The sequence below is a fragment of the Ovis canadensis genome, chromosome 22 (genome assembly GCF_042477335.2).
Source record: "Ovis canadensis isolate MfBH-ARS-UI-01 breed Bighorn chromosome 22, ARS-UI_OviCan_v2, whole genome shotgun sequence".
In the NCBI taxonomy this organism is placed as follows: domain Eukaryota; kingdom Metazoa; phylum Chordata; class Mammalia; order Artiodactyla; family Bovidae; genus Ovis; species Ovis canadensis.
The window spans coordinates 60,663,848-60,682,352 of NC_091266.1; the positions used below are offsets into that span (position 1 = coordinate 60,663,848).

An 18,505-nucleotide genomic window follows, 5' to 3' on the forward strand; every position below is an offset into this window, starting at 1 on the left:
AAGGGAACCCTCCTACACTGTTGGTGGGAATGCAAACTAGTACAGCCACTATGGAGAACAGTGTGGAGATTCCTTAAAAAATTGCAAATAGAACTACCTTATGACCTAGCAATCCCACTTCTGGGCATACACACCGAGGAAACCAGAATTGAAAGAGACACATGTACCCCAATGTTCATCGCAGCACTGTTTATAATAGCCAGGACATGGAAACAACCTAGATGTCCATCAGCAGATGAATGGATAAGAAAGCTGTGGTACATATACACAATGGAGTATTACTCAGCCGTTAAAAAGAATTCATTTGAATCAGTTCTGTTGAGATGGATGAAACTGGAGCCGATTATACAGAGTGAAGTAAGCCAGAAAGAAAAACACCAATACAGTATACTAACACATATATATGGAATTTAGGAAGATGGCAATGACGACCCTGTATGCAAGACAGGGAAAGAGACACAGATGTGTATAACGGACTTTTGGACTCAGAGGGAGAGGGAGAGGGTGGGATGATTTGGGAGAATGCCATTCTAACATGTATACTATCATGTGAATTGAATCGCCAGTCTATGTCTGACGCAGGATGCAGCATGCTTGGGGCTGGTGCATGGGGATGACCCAGAAAGATGTTATGGGGAGGGAGGTGGGAGGGGGGTTCATGTTTGGGAATGCATGTAAGAATTAAAGATTTTAAAATTAAAAAAAAATAAATAAAATAAAATGTTAATACTCATAAAGAAAAAAAAATAAACAAATACTAATAGAAAAAAAAAATGGACAGAGAACCTAAATAGAAGATGTACAGTTGGCCAAGAGATACATGAAAAGATGTTCCACACAGTTAATTGTTAGAAATGCAAGTCAAAATTACAATGAGGTATCATCTCACACCAGTCAGAACACCCATCATCAAAAAGTCTACAAGTAATAATTGCTGGAGAGGGTGTGGAGAAAGGGGAACACTTCTGCTCTACTGGTGGAAGTGTAAATTGGTGCAGCCACTGTGGAAAACAGTATGGACATTCCCTAAGCTAAAAATAGCTACCATATGATCCAGCAATCCCACTCCTGTGCATGTATCTGGAGAAAACGAATTTGAAAAGATACATGACCACTTATGTTCATAGCAGCATAATTTACAATTGCTAAGACATAGAAGCAATCTATATATCCATTAACAGATGAATGGATAAAGAAGATGTGGTATACGTACACAATGGAATATTACTCAGTCATCAAAAGAAAGAAATAATGCCATTTGCAGCAACATGGATGGACCTAGAAATTGTCATACTAAGTGAAGTAAGCCAGAATGAGAAGGACAAATATTGTATGATATTGTTTATATGTTGACTCTAAAATATGATGCAAGTGAACTTATTTAGGAAATAGAGACACATATAGAAAACAAACTTTGGTTACCAAAGGGGATGGCAAGTGTTGTGGCAGAGCTACATTAGTAGCATGAGATTAGCAGATACAAACTACTATATATAGATAACATTAAGGTCCTATTGTATAGCACTTGTTCAGTTGCCAAGTTGTGTCTACCTCCTTTAGACCCCATGGGCTGCAGCATGTCAGACTCCTCTGTCCTCCACTACCTCCTGGAGCTTGCTCAGATTCATGTCCATGGAGACAGTGATGCTATCTAACTATCCCATCCTCTGCCATCCCTTTCTCCTCTTGCCTTCAATGTTTCCCAGCATCATCACAGGCCACAATTATTTGATAACTTGTAATAAACTATAATGGAAGAGAATATGAAGAAGAAAATTATATATATATATATATATATATATATATATATATATATGAAATGGAATCGCTTTGTACACCAGAAACTAACACAACATTGTAAATCAACTGTATTTCATTTAAAAATATAAGCTAAGCAGATGCACTGTGAAGACTGTCCGTTCACCACTGTCCCATCCCAACGTCCTGCTGGTCCCTTGCTACCACCCCCAACCCCCCGCTATGGTGCTTGTGTCCTTGGGACACAGGGTCAGTGGGTCAGTGTCCCACCAATGTGCCGAATGAATAGATGTAACCTTATTCCTTGGAAATAAATGTGGTGTGGAATATCTGCTTGACACCAAAATGGTCAATAAATTGAACCAGAGAGTAATTGCTCTGTCTCATGCTATGAAGCACCCACACTGACTTATTCTTGGTTCATTTTTACAGACTTGTTTCTATTATAGACAAAAAAGCTCAGGGAGGAAGAATTAAGACTGGTAGTTTTATCTTAGCTGGATTTTGTTTTCATAGAGATAAGTGAAAGTGTGCTATTCCATTTTTCTTATTCAATGCTATTATGACATGAAAATCTACCCAAAACACCAGTCATACTTCTACCACTCTAATTGCCTTTCATTTTTCTAAATTTCTTTTTCAGCTCTTCTGTTCATGTGAATCTGTAGATTTTGTGATTATAATCAGTCTATGCAGATTTGTCTTCCTCTCCCAGCATATCAAACACACTTACATTAGTATGTATTTTTCCATGTGTCTTTTTAGTGGCTAGATACTCTTGCATTTAATGATGTACTACAGTGTATGTAACAAATTCTATACTCTTGGACATTTGTATTCAATTTTTGTTATCAGTGATGCTAAAGTGATTCTCTTGGTTTTTATGTAACTTCTGCATCTCTCTATTTAAACATAGGCAGGTAGTAGATTGCATACAGAGGGTTTGAGGGCCTGGTTCTGGAGTCACGTTTCCCAGGTTCAAATTCTTGTTCTGTTGCGTACAGTGTGCCCTCCCTGGAAAATTATATGACCATTATGTGTCTATGGTGCATCTCTAAAATGGGGAAATTCAAGTAGCTCCTAAGGTTGCTATGAAGATTAAATGATAAAATATAGGTAAGTTGCTTAGAACAGTCTGATACAAAGTGAAGGCTCATTAAAATTTAGCGATTAAGCAGCAATAGTCACAATAGCCAAGGCATGAAAGCAACCTACATGTCCATCAACAGAGAAATGGATGAGTAGGGTGTGGTGCATACACACAGTGGAATGTTACTCAGCCAGGAAAAAGAATGAAATAATGCCATTCGCAGCAACATGGGTGGACCTAGAGATTATCACACCAAGTGAGTCAGAAAGAGAAGGACAAATACTGTATGATATCACTTAAACGTATAATCTAAACAAATGATGCAAATGAACTTATTTATGAAACAAACTTACAGTTACCAAATGGAAAAGGAAGGAGGGATGAATTAGACTATTTTGTTGCTGTTGTTCAGTCGCTCAGTCCTGTATGACTCTTTGTGACCCCCATGGACTGCAGCACGCCAGGCCTCCCCATCCTTCACCATCTCCCAGAGCTTGCTCAAACTCAAGTCCATTGAGTCAGTGATGCCATCCAACCATCTCATCCTCTGTTGTCCCCTTTTCCTCCTGCCTGCAATCCTTCCCAGCATCAGGGTCTTTTCTAATGAGTTGGCTCTTTGCACCAGGTGGCCAAAGTACTGAAGTGTTAGCTTCAGCCTCAGTCCTTCCAGTGAATATTCAGGGTTGGTTTCCTTTAGGATTGACTGGTTTGATTCCCTTACTGTCCAAGGGACTCTCAAGTCTTTTCCAGCACCACAGTTGGAAAGCATCAGTTCTTCAGCACTCAGCCTTCTTTACATGACTCTCATATCTGTACATGACTACTGGGAAAACCATAGCTTTGACTATACAGACCTTTGTTGGCAAAGTAATGTCACTGCTTTTTAATATGCTGTTTACGTTTGTCATAACTTTTTTTCCAAGGAGCAAGTGTCTTTTAATTTCATGGCTGCAGTCACTGTGTGCAGTGACTTTGGAGCCCAAAAATAGTCTGTCACTGTTTCCATTGTTTCCCCATCTATTTGCCATAAAGTGATGAGACCAGATGCCATTACCTTAGTTTTTTTCAATGTTGAGTTTTAAGCCAGCTTTTTCACTCTCCTCTTTTACCTCCATCAGGCTGTTTGGTTCCTCTTCACTTTCTGCCATTAAGGTGGTGTCATCTGCATATCTGAAGTTATTGATATTTCTCCTGGCGATCTTGATTCCAGCTTGTGCTTCTTCCAGCCCAGTGTTTCTCATGATGTACTCTGCATATAAGTTAAATAAGCAGGGTGACAATATACAGCTTTGATGTACTCTTTTCCCAATTTGGAATCAGTTCATTGTTCCATGTCCGATTCTAACTGTTGCTTCTTGACCTGCATTGCCGGGAGCCAGCGTGAGGAACTCCACCCATGGCAAAGGTCATGAGGAAGGAGGCTTGGCATACGCAAAGGTGTGATCTAGCCTCAGGAAACCCCCTGTTCCCGAGCATCTAACCCCCAAACCAGAGTCTGTTTTATGCTCTCCTCCATAACCGTTTTTCTTGGAGAAGGAATAAATGTGCAGCTCCAAGGCAATAAAAATTCCTGGGCGTGACAAGAGTGTTTCAGCTTACGGACTCCTCTGAAGGTTATCTAGCCCACCTGTATAGGTTCGTCCGGCCACATGTGATTGTTTACAGCCTCCCAATCTGAGAGGCATGAGATGTTTTAGACTTACTAAAGGCAAATTCTTTTGGGGAGTTAGAAATTATTAGTATAGTGGGTTGGTTAGGAATTATATTGGTGAAGGGTTTTTCATTTGTTGTGTCAATAATTGCTGCTAATTCCCTGCTCTGGGTGGGACAAGGATGTCTCAGGTCAAACCTCTCTGCTGACAGACTAGCTTGTGTGACAGGATTATCCATACTGCTGCCACTAGGCACATGATTGTTTACTACCTCTCAACCATAAACAGCACAGAGAGTTTTGGAGTATTTTGAGAGTCTTAATTAGCATAGGGCTTTTTCTTCTTGTTGAGTCAATGATTGCTGCCAGGCCTCCATATCCGTAGGCACCTGGGAATATATTAATCAATGTATTTGGACTATAGAAAAGGAAATATAGTAGTTTTTAAGGTTAGCAATACTAGACTTTTTGAGTTAATGGATTTTCTCTTTTGTAATAGATCACTGTACTTTGTTATAAATCACTGTGTCCTTGCTACGTAAAAATGTAACTTTATCACTATCTTAAGACTAAATAGATCTTAAGGGGAGCATTGGTGAAAGGATTTTCATTTGTTGGGTTGATGTTTGCTGCTAAATGTCCATATTCCCTGCCCTTATAATGAATATAACTAACATATAGGAGAAATAAGTATTAACCTTTAAGCATATAGGAGAAATAAGTATTAACCTTTAAGATTAATCATGTTAACCTTGGGTTAAATAAATTCCTTTCTTGATTGTAACTCACTAGACCCTCACCCTATAGGAATGTAACTTTATTTGGAGGGTGGTGCCTGGCTTAAGAAAAAACACCCTTGGAAAAAATAAGTTTTTTGGTTCTCAGAAAGAAAGGATCATAAAATCCCTAAGAACTTTTTATGTGAAGCACCTGATTTTGATAAAGGTCAGGACTGCTGACCCCCCGCGTGACTCTGTATTCATCCCTATGTGTAACAGAAGGTATATAAACTAACCCCAAAATAAAGAAATCGGATCAGTTTCCGGAAAGACTGATTCCTCCATGTCGCTTCTTTCTTGCTCCCGTTTTTCTGGCTGAATTCCCATCTGGAGCATGGATGCTATTCCACGTAGACCAAGTTATTCAGCCTCTTTTTCTCCACTAATCTTCCTACTACACTATCCGTTTCTAATCTCTCTATATATCTGTGGTTAAATATGTATTTTTCCAAAGACGCCGACGTAGTCCACACCTTCAAATTCCCTGGATCCACCGGGGCTGGACCCCGGCACTGCATACAGGTTTTGCAGGAGGCAGGTAGGTGGTGTGGTATTCCCATTTCTTAAAGAATTTTCCACAGTTTGTTGTGAGCCACACAGTCAAAGGCTTTAGCGTAGTCAATGAAGCAGAAGTAGATGTTTTTCTGGAATTCTCTTGTTTTTTCTATGATACAATGGATGTTGGCAGTTTGATCTCTGGTTCCTCTGCTTTTTCTAAATCCAGCTTGTACATCTGGAAGTTCTCAGTTCACATGGTGTGGAAGCCTAGCTTGAAGGATTTGAGCATCACCTTGCTATCATAGGAAATGAGTGCAATTATGCGGTAGTTTGAACATTCTTTGGCATTGCCTTTCTTTGGGACTAGTGAAAACTGACATTGCTTATTTATTTAATTTGGAAATTACTGATACACACTACTATATATAAAAATAAACAGCAAGGTCCTACTGTATAGTTTGGGCAAGTATACTCAGGGTCTTATCATCTATAATGGAAAAGAATCTGGAGAAGAATACATAGATAAATGTGTGTATATATGTATATGTGCATGCATGCTCAGTTGCTTCAGTCATGTCTGATTCTTTTTGACCCTATGGACCCTAGCCTGCCAAGCTTCTCTGCTCATGGGAATCTCTAGGCAGGAATACTGAAGTGGGTTGTCATGCCCTCCTCCAGGGGATATTCCTGATCTAGGGATTGAACCCACATCTCTTATGTCTCCTGCATTGGCAGGTGGATTTTTTACCACTAGTGCCACCTGGGATATATATAATAACTGTATCACTTTGCTGTGTACCTGAAACCAATGCAGCATTGTAAATAAAGTATACGTCAATAAAAAAAAAATTAGCTATTAAATAATCCAGATCTTAGGGGGAAGGATGGAGATATTAATATGTGGAAACCTAGATGAAATATGATTGACCATAATCATGCTGATAATTGAAGCTGGGTGTCAGGTACAAGGGGTTCACTATAATATTCTTTCAATTCTTTTATGCGCTTGAAATGTTTTAATACTAGAAAGTGAAAGTACACGTAATACAAACATTTTTATTTCACTTAAAATTTTTTTTTTTTTTTGCTTTTAGTTATTTTCTTCAGATATGTTTCTAGGAGTGGGGTCACCAGGTGGGATATTTTTATGATCGTTGTTTTGAATATGGCTGAATTGCTTTAGGAAAAGATTGTATGGTGCTATCCACAAGTAAGCCGATTGTATCACAATCTCAAACAGCATAAATAAGGTATTATCATTACGTGCTTGTCACCCAATTTTATCAATAAAATGGCATCTCACAGTTATTTCCCCCCCCCCCCCCCTTTTAAAGTTAAGCAGAAAGTGCAAACATTTTGTTTTAAATTGTATTTAGTTTTGGCTGCACTGGGTCTTCATTACTGTGTGCAGGCTTTCTCTAGCTGGCGAGTGGGGGCTGCTGTGGTTGCGGGCTCAGGCTTCTCATTGCAGGAGCTTCTGTTCTTCTGGATTACGGGCTCCAGGATGCATGGGCTTCAGTAATCCTGGCACAGTAGTTGTGGGCACAGTAGTTGTGGCACATGGGCCTACTTGTCTCACAGCATGTGGGATCATCCTGGACCAGGGATCAAACCTGTGTCTCCTGTATTGGAAGGCGAATTCTTTACCAGTGAGCCCCCAAGGAAGCCCGAGCATTTTCTTAATTGTGGTTACTACTGGTTATCATTTGCAAAAAAATTATCTGCCTCTGTCCTTGGTCCTTTTATCTGTGAGGATTTGATAGGATTCATTGTATGAAAGCCATATATAATGGTTTGGTGTTAAACTCACTGAAACTATCATATTTTACTTAAAAATTATTTATTTAATTGGAGGCTAATTACTTTACAATATTGTGGTGGTGTTTGCCATACATTGACATGAATCAGCCATGGGTGGACATGTGTCCCCCATCCTGAACCCCCCTCCCACCTCCCTCCCCATGAAATGGAGGAACTGCCATCACTATTTGGTATCGTGATATTTGAAGAATCCCTTCTTTCATATGTATTCACGGCAAACATGCTTTTTGACACTTTCACAGCCCGAGGTGTAAGAATGGTTATGATCTCTGTGTCTTACTGATTTGGAATATGTTCCTGATTTATGCTTGCTGTAAACGCACGGTCAAGCCGTGATGGATTGCTCCGAGGTGGCAGCTACCACTGTTCTTTAATAGCAACCCCTCTGCCTGCTGTCACCTTTGTTGTGGGCCACCGGCCACCAGAGGGCCAGGCTGCAGATGTCCCTTCTCAGTAAATTTGCAGGTGTCTCTGGAAGGACAGAGAAACTGCCACCCTGTTTTTATGGGATTCCATATGTGTAATGAACGTACCCAGATTTGCTTTTTCTCTCTTTCAGTCCCTGCTTTTCATGGCGCTGATGAGAATTGGTAAAACCAATACAGATCATGATCACAAATTCTCTCCATAGTGTTTTAAAATATGGTCAGTTGCTTATCATTAAGATACTGAGTAATATTTTTATTCACTCATCTTTTGAGACTCCTCCTGTGGCGGCTGGCACATTTCTGTTATATTATTACAACCCATGTATTTAAACTTTTTAGAATGTCAAGGCCTAATATTATACAGTGGTTTATTTAAACTTTATATTTTTCTGTATTTAAATGTATGATTTGTAAATGATAGTTTTTTAAAATGGATTTCTGGCGTGTACTAGAGAGCCACATTTTATTCCATCTTTGTAACCATGGGGACCGAACAGTGACAGTCTATGAAGCCCTCTATTTCAATTTCATGTTATTTATTACTTGACAAATGGCAAGAGGGGCATAAATTGTCTTATTTGTCAGATTTGCATAAGAAGTTTCTTACAAAAAGCTTTTATAGTACACAACATACATAAATTCTTACATAATCATCCTTTTGAGATTGGCCTTATAGTTTTTTGCTGTTTTTCCTTTCTCTTTTTCTCTTGGAAAAAATTTTGGGTGTATATCTGTATTTTTATATTGTTAAAGTGTAATTGACATCTAATGTTATGTTTTGGGTGTATGACATAATGATCTGACATTTGTATTCATAGCAAAATGATCACCAGGTTAAGTCTAGTTAACGTGAATCATTATATAGAGTTATAAGCATTCCCTCCCCCCCCGCCCTTTTTTCTTGTGATTTTTAAGATCTACTCTTGAAAGTGAAAGTGTTAGTTGCTCAGTCCTGTCTGACTTTTTGTGGTCAGACCCTGTGGACATAGCATGCCAGGCTCCTCTGTCTATGGGATTCTCTAAGCAAGAATACTGGAGTGGGTTGCTATCTCCTCCTCCAGGGAATCTTCCCGACCCAGGGATCTAACCCAGGTCTGCTGCATCTCCTGCATTGCCAGGCGGGTTCCTGACCACTGGTGCCACCTCTACTCTTCAGCTCAGTTCAGTCGCTCAGGCGAGTCTGACTCTTTGCGACCCCATGGACTGCAGCACGCCAGGCCTCCCTGTCCATCACCAACTCCCGGAGTCTACTCAAACTCATGTCCATTGAGTCGGTGATGCCATCCAACCATCTCATCCTCTGTCGTCCCCTTCTCCTCCTGCCCTCAATCTTTCCCAGCGTCAGGGTCTTTTCAAATGAGTCAGCTCTTCGCATCAGGTGGCCAAAGTATTGGAGCTTCAGCTTCAGCATCAGTCCTTCCAGTGAATATTCAGCACTGATTTCCTTTAGGATGGACTTGTTGGCTCTCCAGCTTTCAAATATGCAATATTAACTATAGTCACCATGCTATATGTTACATCCCCGTGACTTAATTATTTTGTAGATGGACGTTTGTAACTTTTGACCCCCTTAATCCGTTTTTCATTCCCCCCATCCCACCCCACCTGGCCTCTTGCAAGCACCAGTCTGTTCTTTGTTGGAAAACTTTTAAGGTAAGAAAAATTTGCCATGAGGGAAAGAAATTACCAGTTGTTTTAAAGGAAAGATGCAAAATTGAAAGGTGTTTTTTTTTTTTTTCTTTTTGTTAGTAATCTTTAGAAAAGCTAAACTTTAAGCACAAGTTTATGACATAAGACTATATGATTGGCTAAATTTGGATACTGGTTTTCAGACTTAAATAAACAAAAGTACCTTTTAAAAGATCTGATAGTTATAATGAGGAAAAATAGAGTTCTAAAACTCCTGTATAAAAAGCATCTAAATTGAATCTATGCCTATGTGTTTGTATGTGTGTTGTGTGTGTATTTTATAAAATTATGAAAACAATTCCCCAAATAGTGTTTCTACTTAGATAAATGTCAGTGCAAATGTGGACATAAACATCTTGGCTAAATAAATAAATAGCTAAAAGATGGGCTTTTGAGTTTTCCAAGATGTTGATTGTAGTCAGTTTGGGAAAGATATATTATTACTTATGACAGCTGGTAGGTTCATGTCAGGGTACAGCAAGTCAGAGCTGTTGACCTAGATGTACTTACTTCCCCTTGCAATTCCAGCTTCACTGTCGATCCTGAGGATGAAGAATAAATGTAAAAATAAAGGGATTTGTTCATGTATTGGGAGTAAACTCAGTTTAGCATACTTTCCCAACAGGGTGCCTATTCCTTGCTCTGGTCCAAAAAAAACCTTCTCAGATATTTATAAGTTGTCTCACTGATTATTTTACCCACATTTGAGAGCCTTTCCTCTGCGTTCCATGCTAAACATAAAGAGGCATCTGGCTGGTCTCCTGCCTACTTCGCAGGGTCAAGGTGAACATCACCAAACCTCTCTGCCTGTGGCCCTCCTAGACCATCTCATCCTCTTCTTTATGGACCAAGTTCCTGCCAGTGAGCAGCCTTCCTGACCCAGGGCTGGGAGGGAGCCTCCCTCCCTTCCTTCTCCGGTGTCACATTCCCAGCCTTCACTCATTCAAATAATGAGTGGTTCATTATTTGAACCACTGGTTCATTATCTCCCTTTCTCTTGTTACTTTCTCTTGCTCGTTTAAAAGTGTCCTTGGAGTTCAAATAAGTTCCCAATTTAACCCTGATGTAAAATGTGTGGCTGGAGGAAACCTGGAGATCTAACCAACAGTACATTTTTTTTTTTTTTACCCCAGGGTCTGCATATCACATCTCTGATCCTAAAGTTAAAAAGTGAAAGTTGCTCAGTTGTACCTGACTTTTTGCGACCCCATAGACTATATAGTACATGGAATTCTCCAGGCCAGAATTCTGGAGTGGGTAGCCTTCCCCTTCTCCAGGGGATCTTCCCAACCCAGGGATTGAACCCAGGTCTCCCACATTGCAGGTGATTCTTTACCAGCTGAGCCACAGGAGAAGCCCCAAGAGTACTGGGAGTGGGTAGCCTATCCTTTCTCCAGTGGATCTTCCCGACCCAGAAATTGAACCGGGGTCTCCTGCATTGCATGCGGATTCTTTCCCAAGTGAGCTATCAGGGAAGCCTCTCTGTTCCTAAGAGACAATTAAATACACATTTGAAAAGCCAGGTGACCTGTATTTTCATCATGATTCTGCCAGTTAGCACTTTGTGACCTTGGACAAGTTAACCCTCTCTGCGTCTGAGTTTTTTTTATTGTTGTTGTTTAGTCTCTTAATCGTGTCCCTGACCAGGGATCAAACCTGAGTCTCCTGCATTGGCAGGCAGATTCTTTACCACTGAGCCCCTGGGAAGGCCATCTGGGTCCTGTCTGGCATTAACAGTTTTCTGCCAAAAGCAGCTCTTGTGTGGCTGGATATTTGGATCTTGTTAAGTCGTGCTTCAAAGTAAAGAAGATGGAGAGCATCACTGTGGGTTAGCGCGCTAACCTTTGGGGTTCTGGGCGTGTCAGGTCTTGTCTTGGGCTCGGTCAGGCTGCTATAATGGTTATGCCTCCAGGCAGTCTTTAACCGTCTTAACCACTTAATCAACCATCTACACACCACGCCTTTTCCAGGGTAGCGGAGCTGGAGGGGGTGATGGTGAACAGGGAGGGTTCTGACTCTGTCTTGTCCCTGCAGCTGGCAGTGGGCACACTGCTGGGTCGGGGGGCAGTGGCGCATCCATGGTCAGGCCAAAGTGATGGACAGAGGTCTCTGGCTATTTGCCCATGTCAGTGATGAACAAGGCGTGAGAAACACATGCAAAGCTGGGGATGTTGTCTTCTTGTTTCTCACATAAATTTGTGAACCGTTTGATTTGTTCCTTTTGAAACTGGGCATTCATTTAGATTTTCTTACCTTTTTTTTAAATTAAAGTTGTTTTTTTTTTAATCTTGTCTGCACTCAGTCTTTGTTGCAGCGTGCAAGCTTCTCCAGTTGTTCTGCAGGGACTGAGTTGCCCATGGCGTGTGGGATCTTAGTTCCCTGCCCAGGGGCAGAACCTGCACACCCTGCTTGGGAAGGCGGATTCTTAACCATCAGACCATCAGAGAAGTCCCAAGAATTTCTTATCTTTCTTGATTTCCAATGGGATCATTATTTTTTGTCTTAAAAAAGAATTAAAATTAGTTGATTTACAATACTGTGTTCATTTCAGGTATAAAGCACCATGATTGTTATACACACACAAACACACACACACACACACACACACACACACACGCATATATATTCTACAGATTGTCTTCCCTTAACAGTTATTACAGAATATGGAGCTGAGTATCCTGTGGTATACAGTAGGTCCTTATTGGTTACCTGTTTTATATATAGTAGCATGTATATGTTAATCCCAATTTTTTAAGCTGGATGTCTCTGGAACTGAAATTTTACTCAGCTTCTACTTATCGTGAGGGTAATTCATAACAGTCTGCCCATCCTGGTCTCTGACAGGTTTAAGGAGGCTCTGAATAGTTTTAGGAGGCTCTGACAAAGAAAAGAGTTGTTCAGTTAACAATGTCATAATGGAAGTCACCACGCTGTTCCGCAGTCAGAGTTGCAGAAATTGAATGAAATGACTCATGTCGAAAGACCTGTGTCCGACAAGTGGTATGTGATCATTAATTCCTCTCCCCGTGTGCTTGAATTAGTATTTAAAACACTGAAATACGTTTTGCTAAGAAAACCAACAGCTCCACAAAAGTAATGTATATCATTTATTTGTATAGTTATTTCTTAAAAAATAGATATTTCAAATACACCAAAAGTATTGAAAATCATAATATGCCCCAATGGACCGCCTAGGTTTCAAAGGTTAATGTTTTGCCGTATATGCCTTAAATTCTTAATGACATGAAACCTTATAAATGCAGTGGTGAGTCACCCTCCTGCCCCAGCTTACCTCATCCACTCCCTGGCTCTTTTTAAGAGCACTCTCTCCTGGCGATGTACATTCGTCAGTGTTTTCCAGCTTTCACTATGTCTCTATATTTATAAACTATATTTATAGTTGTATAGTTTGTATACAGTGTGCTGTACGTTTTAAAAAGATACACACATACAATGCAGTGTATCCTTTGAACCTGTGTTTTTACACACTCACTTGAGATTTGAGTTGCCTGGAAAACTACTTCCTTTTAGCTGCTGTGTGGGCTTCCCTTGTAGCTCAGTGGGTAGAGTCTGCCTGCGATGCAGGAGACCCAGATTCGATCCCTGGGTTGGGAAGATTCCCCCGGAGAAGGAAATGGCAACCCACCCCAGTATTCTTGCATGGAGAATCCCATGGACAGAGGAGCCCGGCAGGCTACAGTCCATGGGGTCACAAGAGTTGGACGCGACTTAGGGTACCATTGGTCTGAAATATCCCATAGTTTATTTAGATGCTTCATAGATTTTGTCACCAAGCACTGCTTTCATCTCTGATTCAGAGCCGGTATTCAAACCCAGCTTTCTCTAATTCCATCAAGCAATGCATTCAATAAATACTAGGAAGATAAAATTTTAAAGAATGAGCTTGCAGACTGCCTGCTATATCTCTGGGATCTAAATATAAAGGAAATTGGCTGTCCATCCTCCTGGCAAAGCAGGATCAGGGCAGCCTTGTCTTGCTGGGAGAAGGGGGTTGGTATGGGGCTATACTGCAGGAGGCCCCGGGGTCCCAGAGGTAGTGGGTCAGCTACCTGAGATATTGGCTGATGGGGGAAGCAAAAGACCCTCTCTTTATGGATAATAAATATTGGGGAATCAATGACATTAAAAAAATTAGAGTGTAGTTAATTTATAATGTTGCCTTAGTTGCAAACGTACAGCAAAGTGATTCAGTTACACATTTGTTGTTCAGTCGTTCAGTCGTGTCCAAGTCTTTGAGACGCCATGGACGCAGCATGCCAGGCTTCCCTGTCCTTCACCATCTCCTAGAGTTTCCCCAAACTCAGGTCCATTGAGTCTGTGATGCTATCCCACCATCTCATCCTCTGTTGCACCTTTCTCCTCCTGCCTTAAGTCTTTCCCAGCATCAGGGTCTTTTCCAATGAGTTGGCTCTTCACATCAGGTGGCCGAATTAGTGGAGCTTTAGCATCAGCATCAGTCCTTCCAATGAATATTCGGGGTTGATTTCCTTTAGAATGGACTGGTTGGATCTCCTTGCAGTCCAAGGGACTCTCAAGAGTCTTCTCCAACACCACAGTTCAAAAGCATCAATTCTTTGGCACTCAGCATTTTTTATTGTCTAACTCTCACATCTGTACATGACTACTGGAAAAAATCATAGCTTTGACTATACAGACCTTTGCTGGCAAATTAATGTCTCTGCTTTTTAATATGCTGTCTAGGTTTGTCATTGCTTTTCTTCCCAGGGGCAAGTATCTTTTAGTTTCATGGTGCAGTCACCATCCACAGTGATTTTGGAGCCCAAGAAAATAAAAGTCTATCACTGTTTCCATTGTTCCCCCATCTATTTGCCATGAAGTGATGGGACCGGATGCCATGATCTTAGTGTTTTGAATGTTGAGTTTTAGGCCAGCTTTTTCACTCTCTTCTTTCACTTTCATCAAGAGGCTGTTTAATTCCTCTTTGCTTTCTGCCATAAGGCTGGTGTCATCTGCGTATCTGAGGTCATTGATATTTCTTCTGGCAATCTTGATTCCAGCTTGTGATTCAACCAGCCCAGCATTTCTCATGATGTACTCTGCATATAAGTTAAATAAGCAGGGTGATGATATATAGTCTTGACGTATTCCTTTTCTGATTTGGAACCAGTCTGTTGTTCCATGTCCAGTTCTAACTGTTGTTTCTTGACCTGCATACAGGTTTCATAGGAGGCAGGTAAGGTTATCTGGTATTCCCATCTCTTGAAGAATTTTCCACAGTTGGTTGTGATCTACACAGTCAAAGGCTTTCGCACAGTCAGTGAAGCAGTAGTATATGTTTTTCTGAAATTCTCTTGCTTTTTCTATGATCCAGTGGATGTTGGCATTTTGATTTCTGGTTCCTCTGCTTTTTCTAAATCCAGCTTGTATATCTGGAAGTTCTCAGTTCACATGCTGTTGAAGCGTAGCTTGAAGGATTTTGAGCATTACTCAGTTAGCGTGTGAGATGAGTGTAATTGTGTGGTAGTTTTTACATTCTTTTGCATTGCCCTTCTTTGGGACTGGAATGAAAGCTGAGTTTTTCCAGTCCTGTTTTTCCCAGCCACTGCTGAGTTTTCCAAATTTGCTGGCATATTGAGTGCAGTGCTTTAACAGCATCATCTTTTAGGATTTGAAATAGCTCAGCTGGAATTCAATCACCTCTACTAGCTTTGTTCATAGTGATGGCTTCCTAAGGCCCGCTTGACTTCACACTCCACGATGTCTGGCTCTAGGTGAGTGATCACACCATCATGGTTATCTGGGTCATGAAGATGTTTTTTGCATGATTCTTCTGTGTATTCTTCTTAATATCTTCTGCTTCTGTTAGATCCATACTGTTTCTGTTCTTTATTGTGCCCATCTTTGCATGAAATATTCCCTTGCTATCTCTAATTTTCTTGAAAAGATCTCTAGTCTTTTCCATTCTATTGTTTTCCTGTTTCTTTGCATTCTTCACTGAAGAAGGGACTTCCCTATAGCACAGATGATAAAGAATCTGCCTGTAGTGCAGGAGACCTGGGTTCAATCCCTGGGTTGGGAAGATCCCTTAGAGAGGAAATGGCAATCCACTCCAGTATTCTTGCCTGGAGAATCCCACGGACAGAGGAGCCTGGCGGGCTATAGTCCATGGGGTCGCAAAGAATCGGACACGACTAAGTGACTAACACACACACTTAGGAAGGCTTTCTTGCCTCTCCTTGCCTTTCTCTGAAACTCTGTATTCAGATGGGTATATCTTTCCTTTTCTCCTTTGCCTTTTGCTTCTTTTCTCAGCTATTTGTAAGGCCTCCTCAGACAACCATTTTGCCTTTTTGCATTTCTTTTTCTTGGGGATGGTTTTGATAACCACCTCCTATACAATGTTGTGAACCACCATCCACATTTCTTTAGGCACTCCGTCTATCAGATCTAATCCCTTGAATCTATTTGTCACTTCCATTGTATAATCGTAAGAGTGTGTAGATGTTAATTCCAAAAGTCCCAATTCATCTCTTCTCTCCCTACCACCTTGGGTAACTATAGGTTTGTTTCCTATTTCTGTGGGTCTATTTCTGTATTGTAAACAAGTTTACTTGTATCATATACTAGATTCCACTTGGAAGTGATGTCATATATATTTGTCTTTGTCTGATTTACTTTGCCTAATGTGATAACGTCTAGGTCCCTCCATTTTGCTGTAAATGGCACGGTTTCATTCTTTTTTATGACTTGGTGATGCTCCATCGTGTCTGTGTACCCTGTCTTCTTTATCCACTCCGTTGCTGATGAACACTTAGACTCCCTTCATGTCTTGGCTGTTGTGAATAATGTGGCTGTGAACACTGGGGTATCTTTTCGAGTTAGAGTTTTCTCTTGATAACAATGGTAGTTTTTGAGGCCTGAAAGACTCTGAGGGAGGGGGAAAGGTTTTAAAGGCAGTGTGAGTCAAGGGCCCAGCCCTAAGGACTTAAAAATCCAGCAAGGGAGACGAAAGTAACATGAAACAGAAAAACTAGGTATGGAACAGCTTGCTGTTTGCTGTGCCCCTTGTCATCTTTTACAGAAATGAAATACCCTCTTTTTCTCGACATCTTGACTTCTGCCTCAACAATGCCTTCTGGAACTACTTTCAAGGCATCTAGTGCAGAACAAATTTATCTCTAAAGGCCATGTAATATTCCATGCTATGGACATACCATCATTTATTTGACTATTCTGTTATTAATGGGTTTTCTCCTTTTGTTGCTGTAATTGGCTAAAAGCTGTAGCAGTTAATGTCCACTATATATATGTCCCGATGTGCTCAGACTTCTGCAGGAGAGTCTACCAAGACTGGGATGGTTGCAGAGGAGGGTGTATGTATCTCTAATTTTAATAGATGCCATCTTACTGCTTTCTAAAAAGGCTAGAATTCATACTCCACACCCTGCCCCCCACCAACCAGTGTATAGCTGTCCTTTCCCCACGTGGTCACTTCTGATAGTCATGAAGCTCTTTTTAAGTGTCTGACATTGTTATCCATTTCCATGGCTACTAGGCAATATAAGTGTCTTTTTGGAAATTGTTTATTTTCACCGTTTTGTCTACTGCTCATCTTTTGCGTGGTTGTTATTATTGCCCTTTCGGTTTTCCCCTTGGTTAGTTTGTAAGAGCTGTTTATATAGAATCGGCATCAACCCTTTGTCATCTGTGTTACAAATATTTGGACCAGTGATTTCATTTGCCTACGACTTTGCTTACCAGCCAATTCACTGAAGGGTGATAATGGCAAACTGAGTTTCATCAGCTCAGAGAACATCCTAATTTGTTCCATAAGTTAACCAACCTTTTGGAAAGGTCCATGGATGAAGTGTGAGGTCGATGGGTAAGATGCAGTCACCTCATTGATGAACGTGGCAGCTCACTGCATCAGCTGAATTTTCTATCACTCAATGCTTTTCCAAGGTTCTTCAAACCATAGGGAGACATACCTACAGTATGGCTGATGTAGAGGAAAACACAGCTGGTCTTTGAGCAGCTATAACACACTCAGCCAGTCTCTCTTGTCGTTATGGGAAAACAGCCCTGAAATACTGTATCATTTTTCTTTTCTAGAAATCACATCATCCTCAAAGCCTCATCCGCCTGTTGTGGGCAAAGTGACTCATCACAGCATTGAACTATACTGGGATCTGGAGAAGAAAGCAAAGCGGCAGGGGCCCCAGGAACAATGGTTCAGGTTTTCTATCGAAGAAGAGGACCCCAAATTGCACACTTATGGTATCATTTATACGTAGGTGCAATGTTGAATTGCTTAATATTTTGCTTTGGTTTCTTGATTAGCTGGATTGGTTTCTGTTGTCTCTAAGAAGACTTGTTTTTTGAAATTAAAAGGATGAGAGAGCATCATTGGATCCATTCTTTCTGTGAAGGATGAGTTTCGGAAAAGAAGGGTGAGCAGTCGCTTTGAAATTAAACCTCCTAGACCTCTGAGAGCTCTGTAGGCTTCTGAAATATTCTAATGGTATATATTTCAAATCCGAAATGTGGAGACAGAATCAGAGGAGAGTTGGATGAAATCACTTGAGGTTCCCATCAGGGTGCCCTGGGCACAGGTGTGACAACTCCCTGACACTCACGTTGCATCACTGGTCCCTCGCCGACTCTTCCAACCCACCTGCCACCTCCATCTCTCCTCCATCAGGGCCTGGCTTTTCGCCTTCCTCTTGAATGCATTTCCTTCTGTTTTTAATTATTTATTTTATTTTTTGTGGCTGCACTGGACCTTCATGGCTTTGCATGGGCTTTCACT

General features: G+C 40.9%; 1 protein-coding gene across 3 annotated transcripts in view; it reads left to right on the forward strand.

The window, feature by feature from the left end:
* FANK1 (fibronectin type III and ankyrin repeat domains 1) overlaps window positions 1-18,505 on the forward strand; it is a 121,744-nt gene that overhangs the window by 82,552 nt on the left and 20,687 nt on the right. Inside the window, exon 2 of one of the 3 annotated variants that reach the window (XM_069566857.1) lies at window positions 17,809-17,973. In XM_069566857.1, the coding sequence (XP_069422958.1) occupies window positions 17,924-17,973 (50 nt within the window). In that variant the 5' untranslated portion in view covers window positions 17,809-17,923. Of the gene's footprint in view, window positions 1-17,808; window positions 17,987-18,079; window positions 18,147-18,505 lie in introns of those variants that run through there. The other 2 variants (XM_069566856.1, XM_069566858.1) reach the window with 2 other exon arrangements.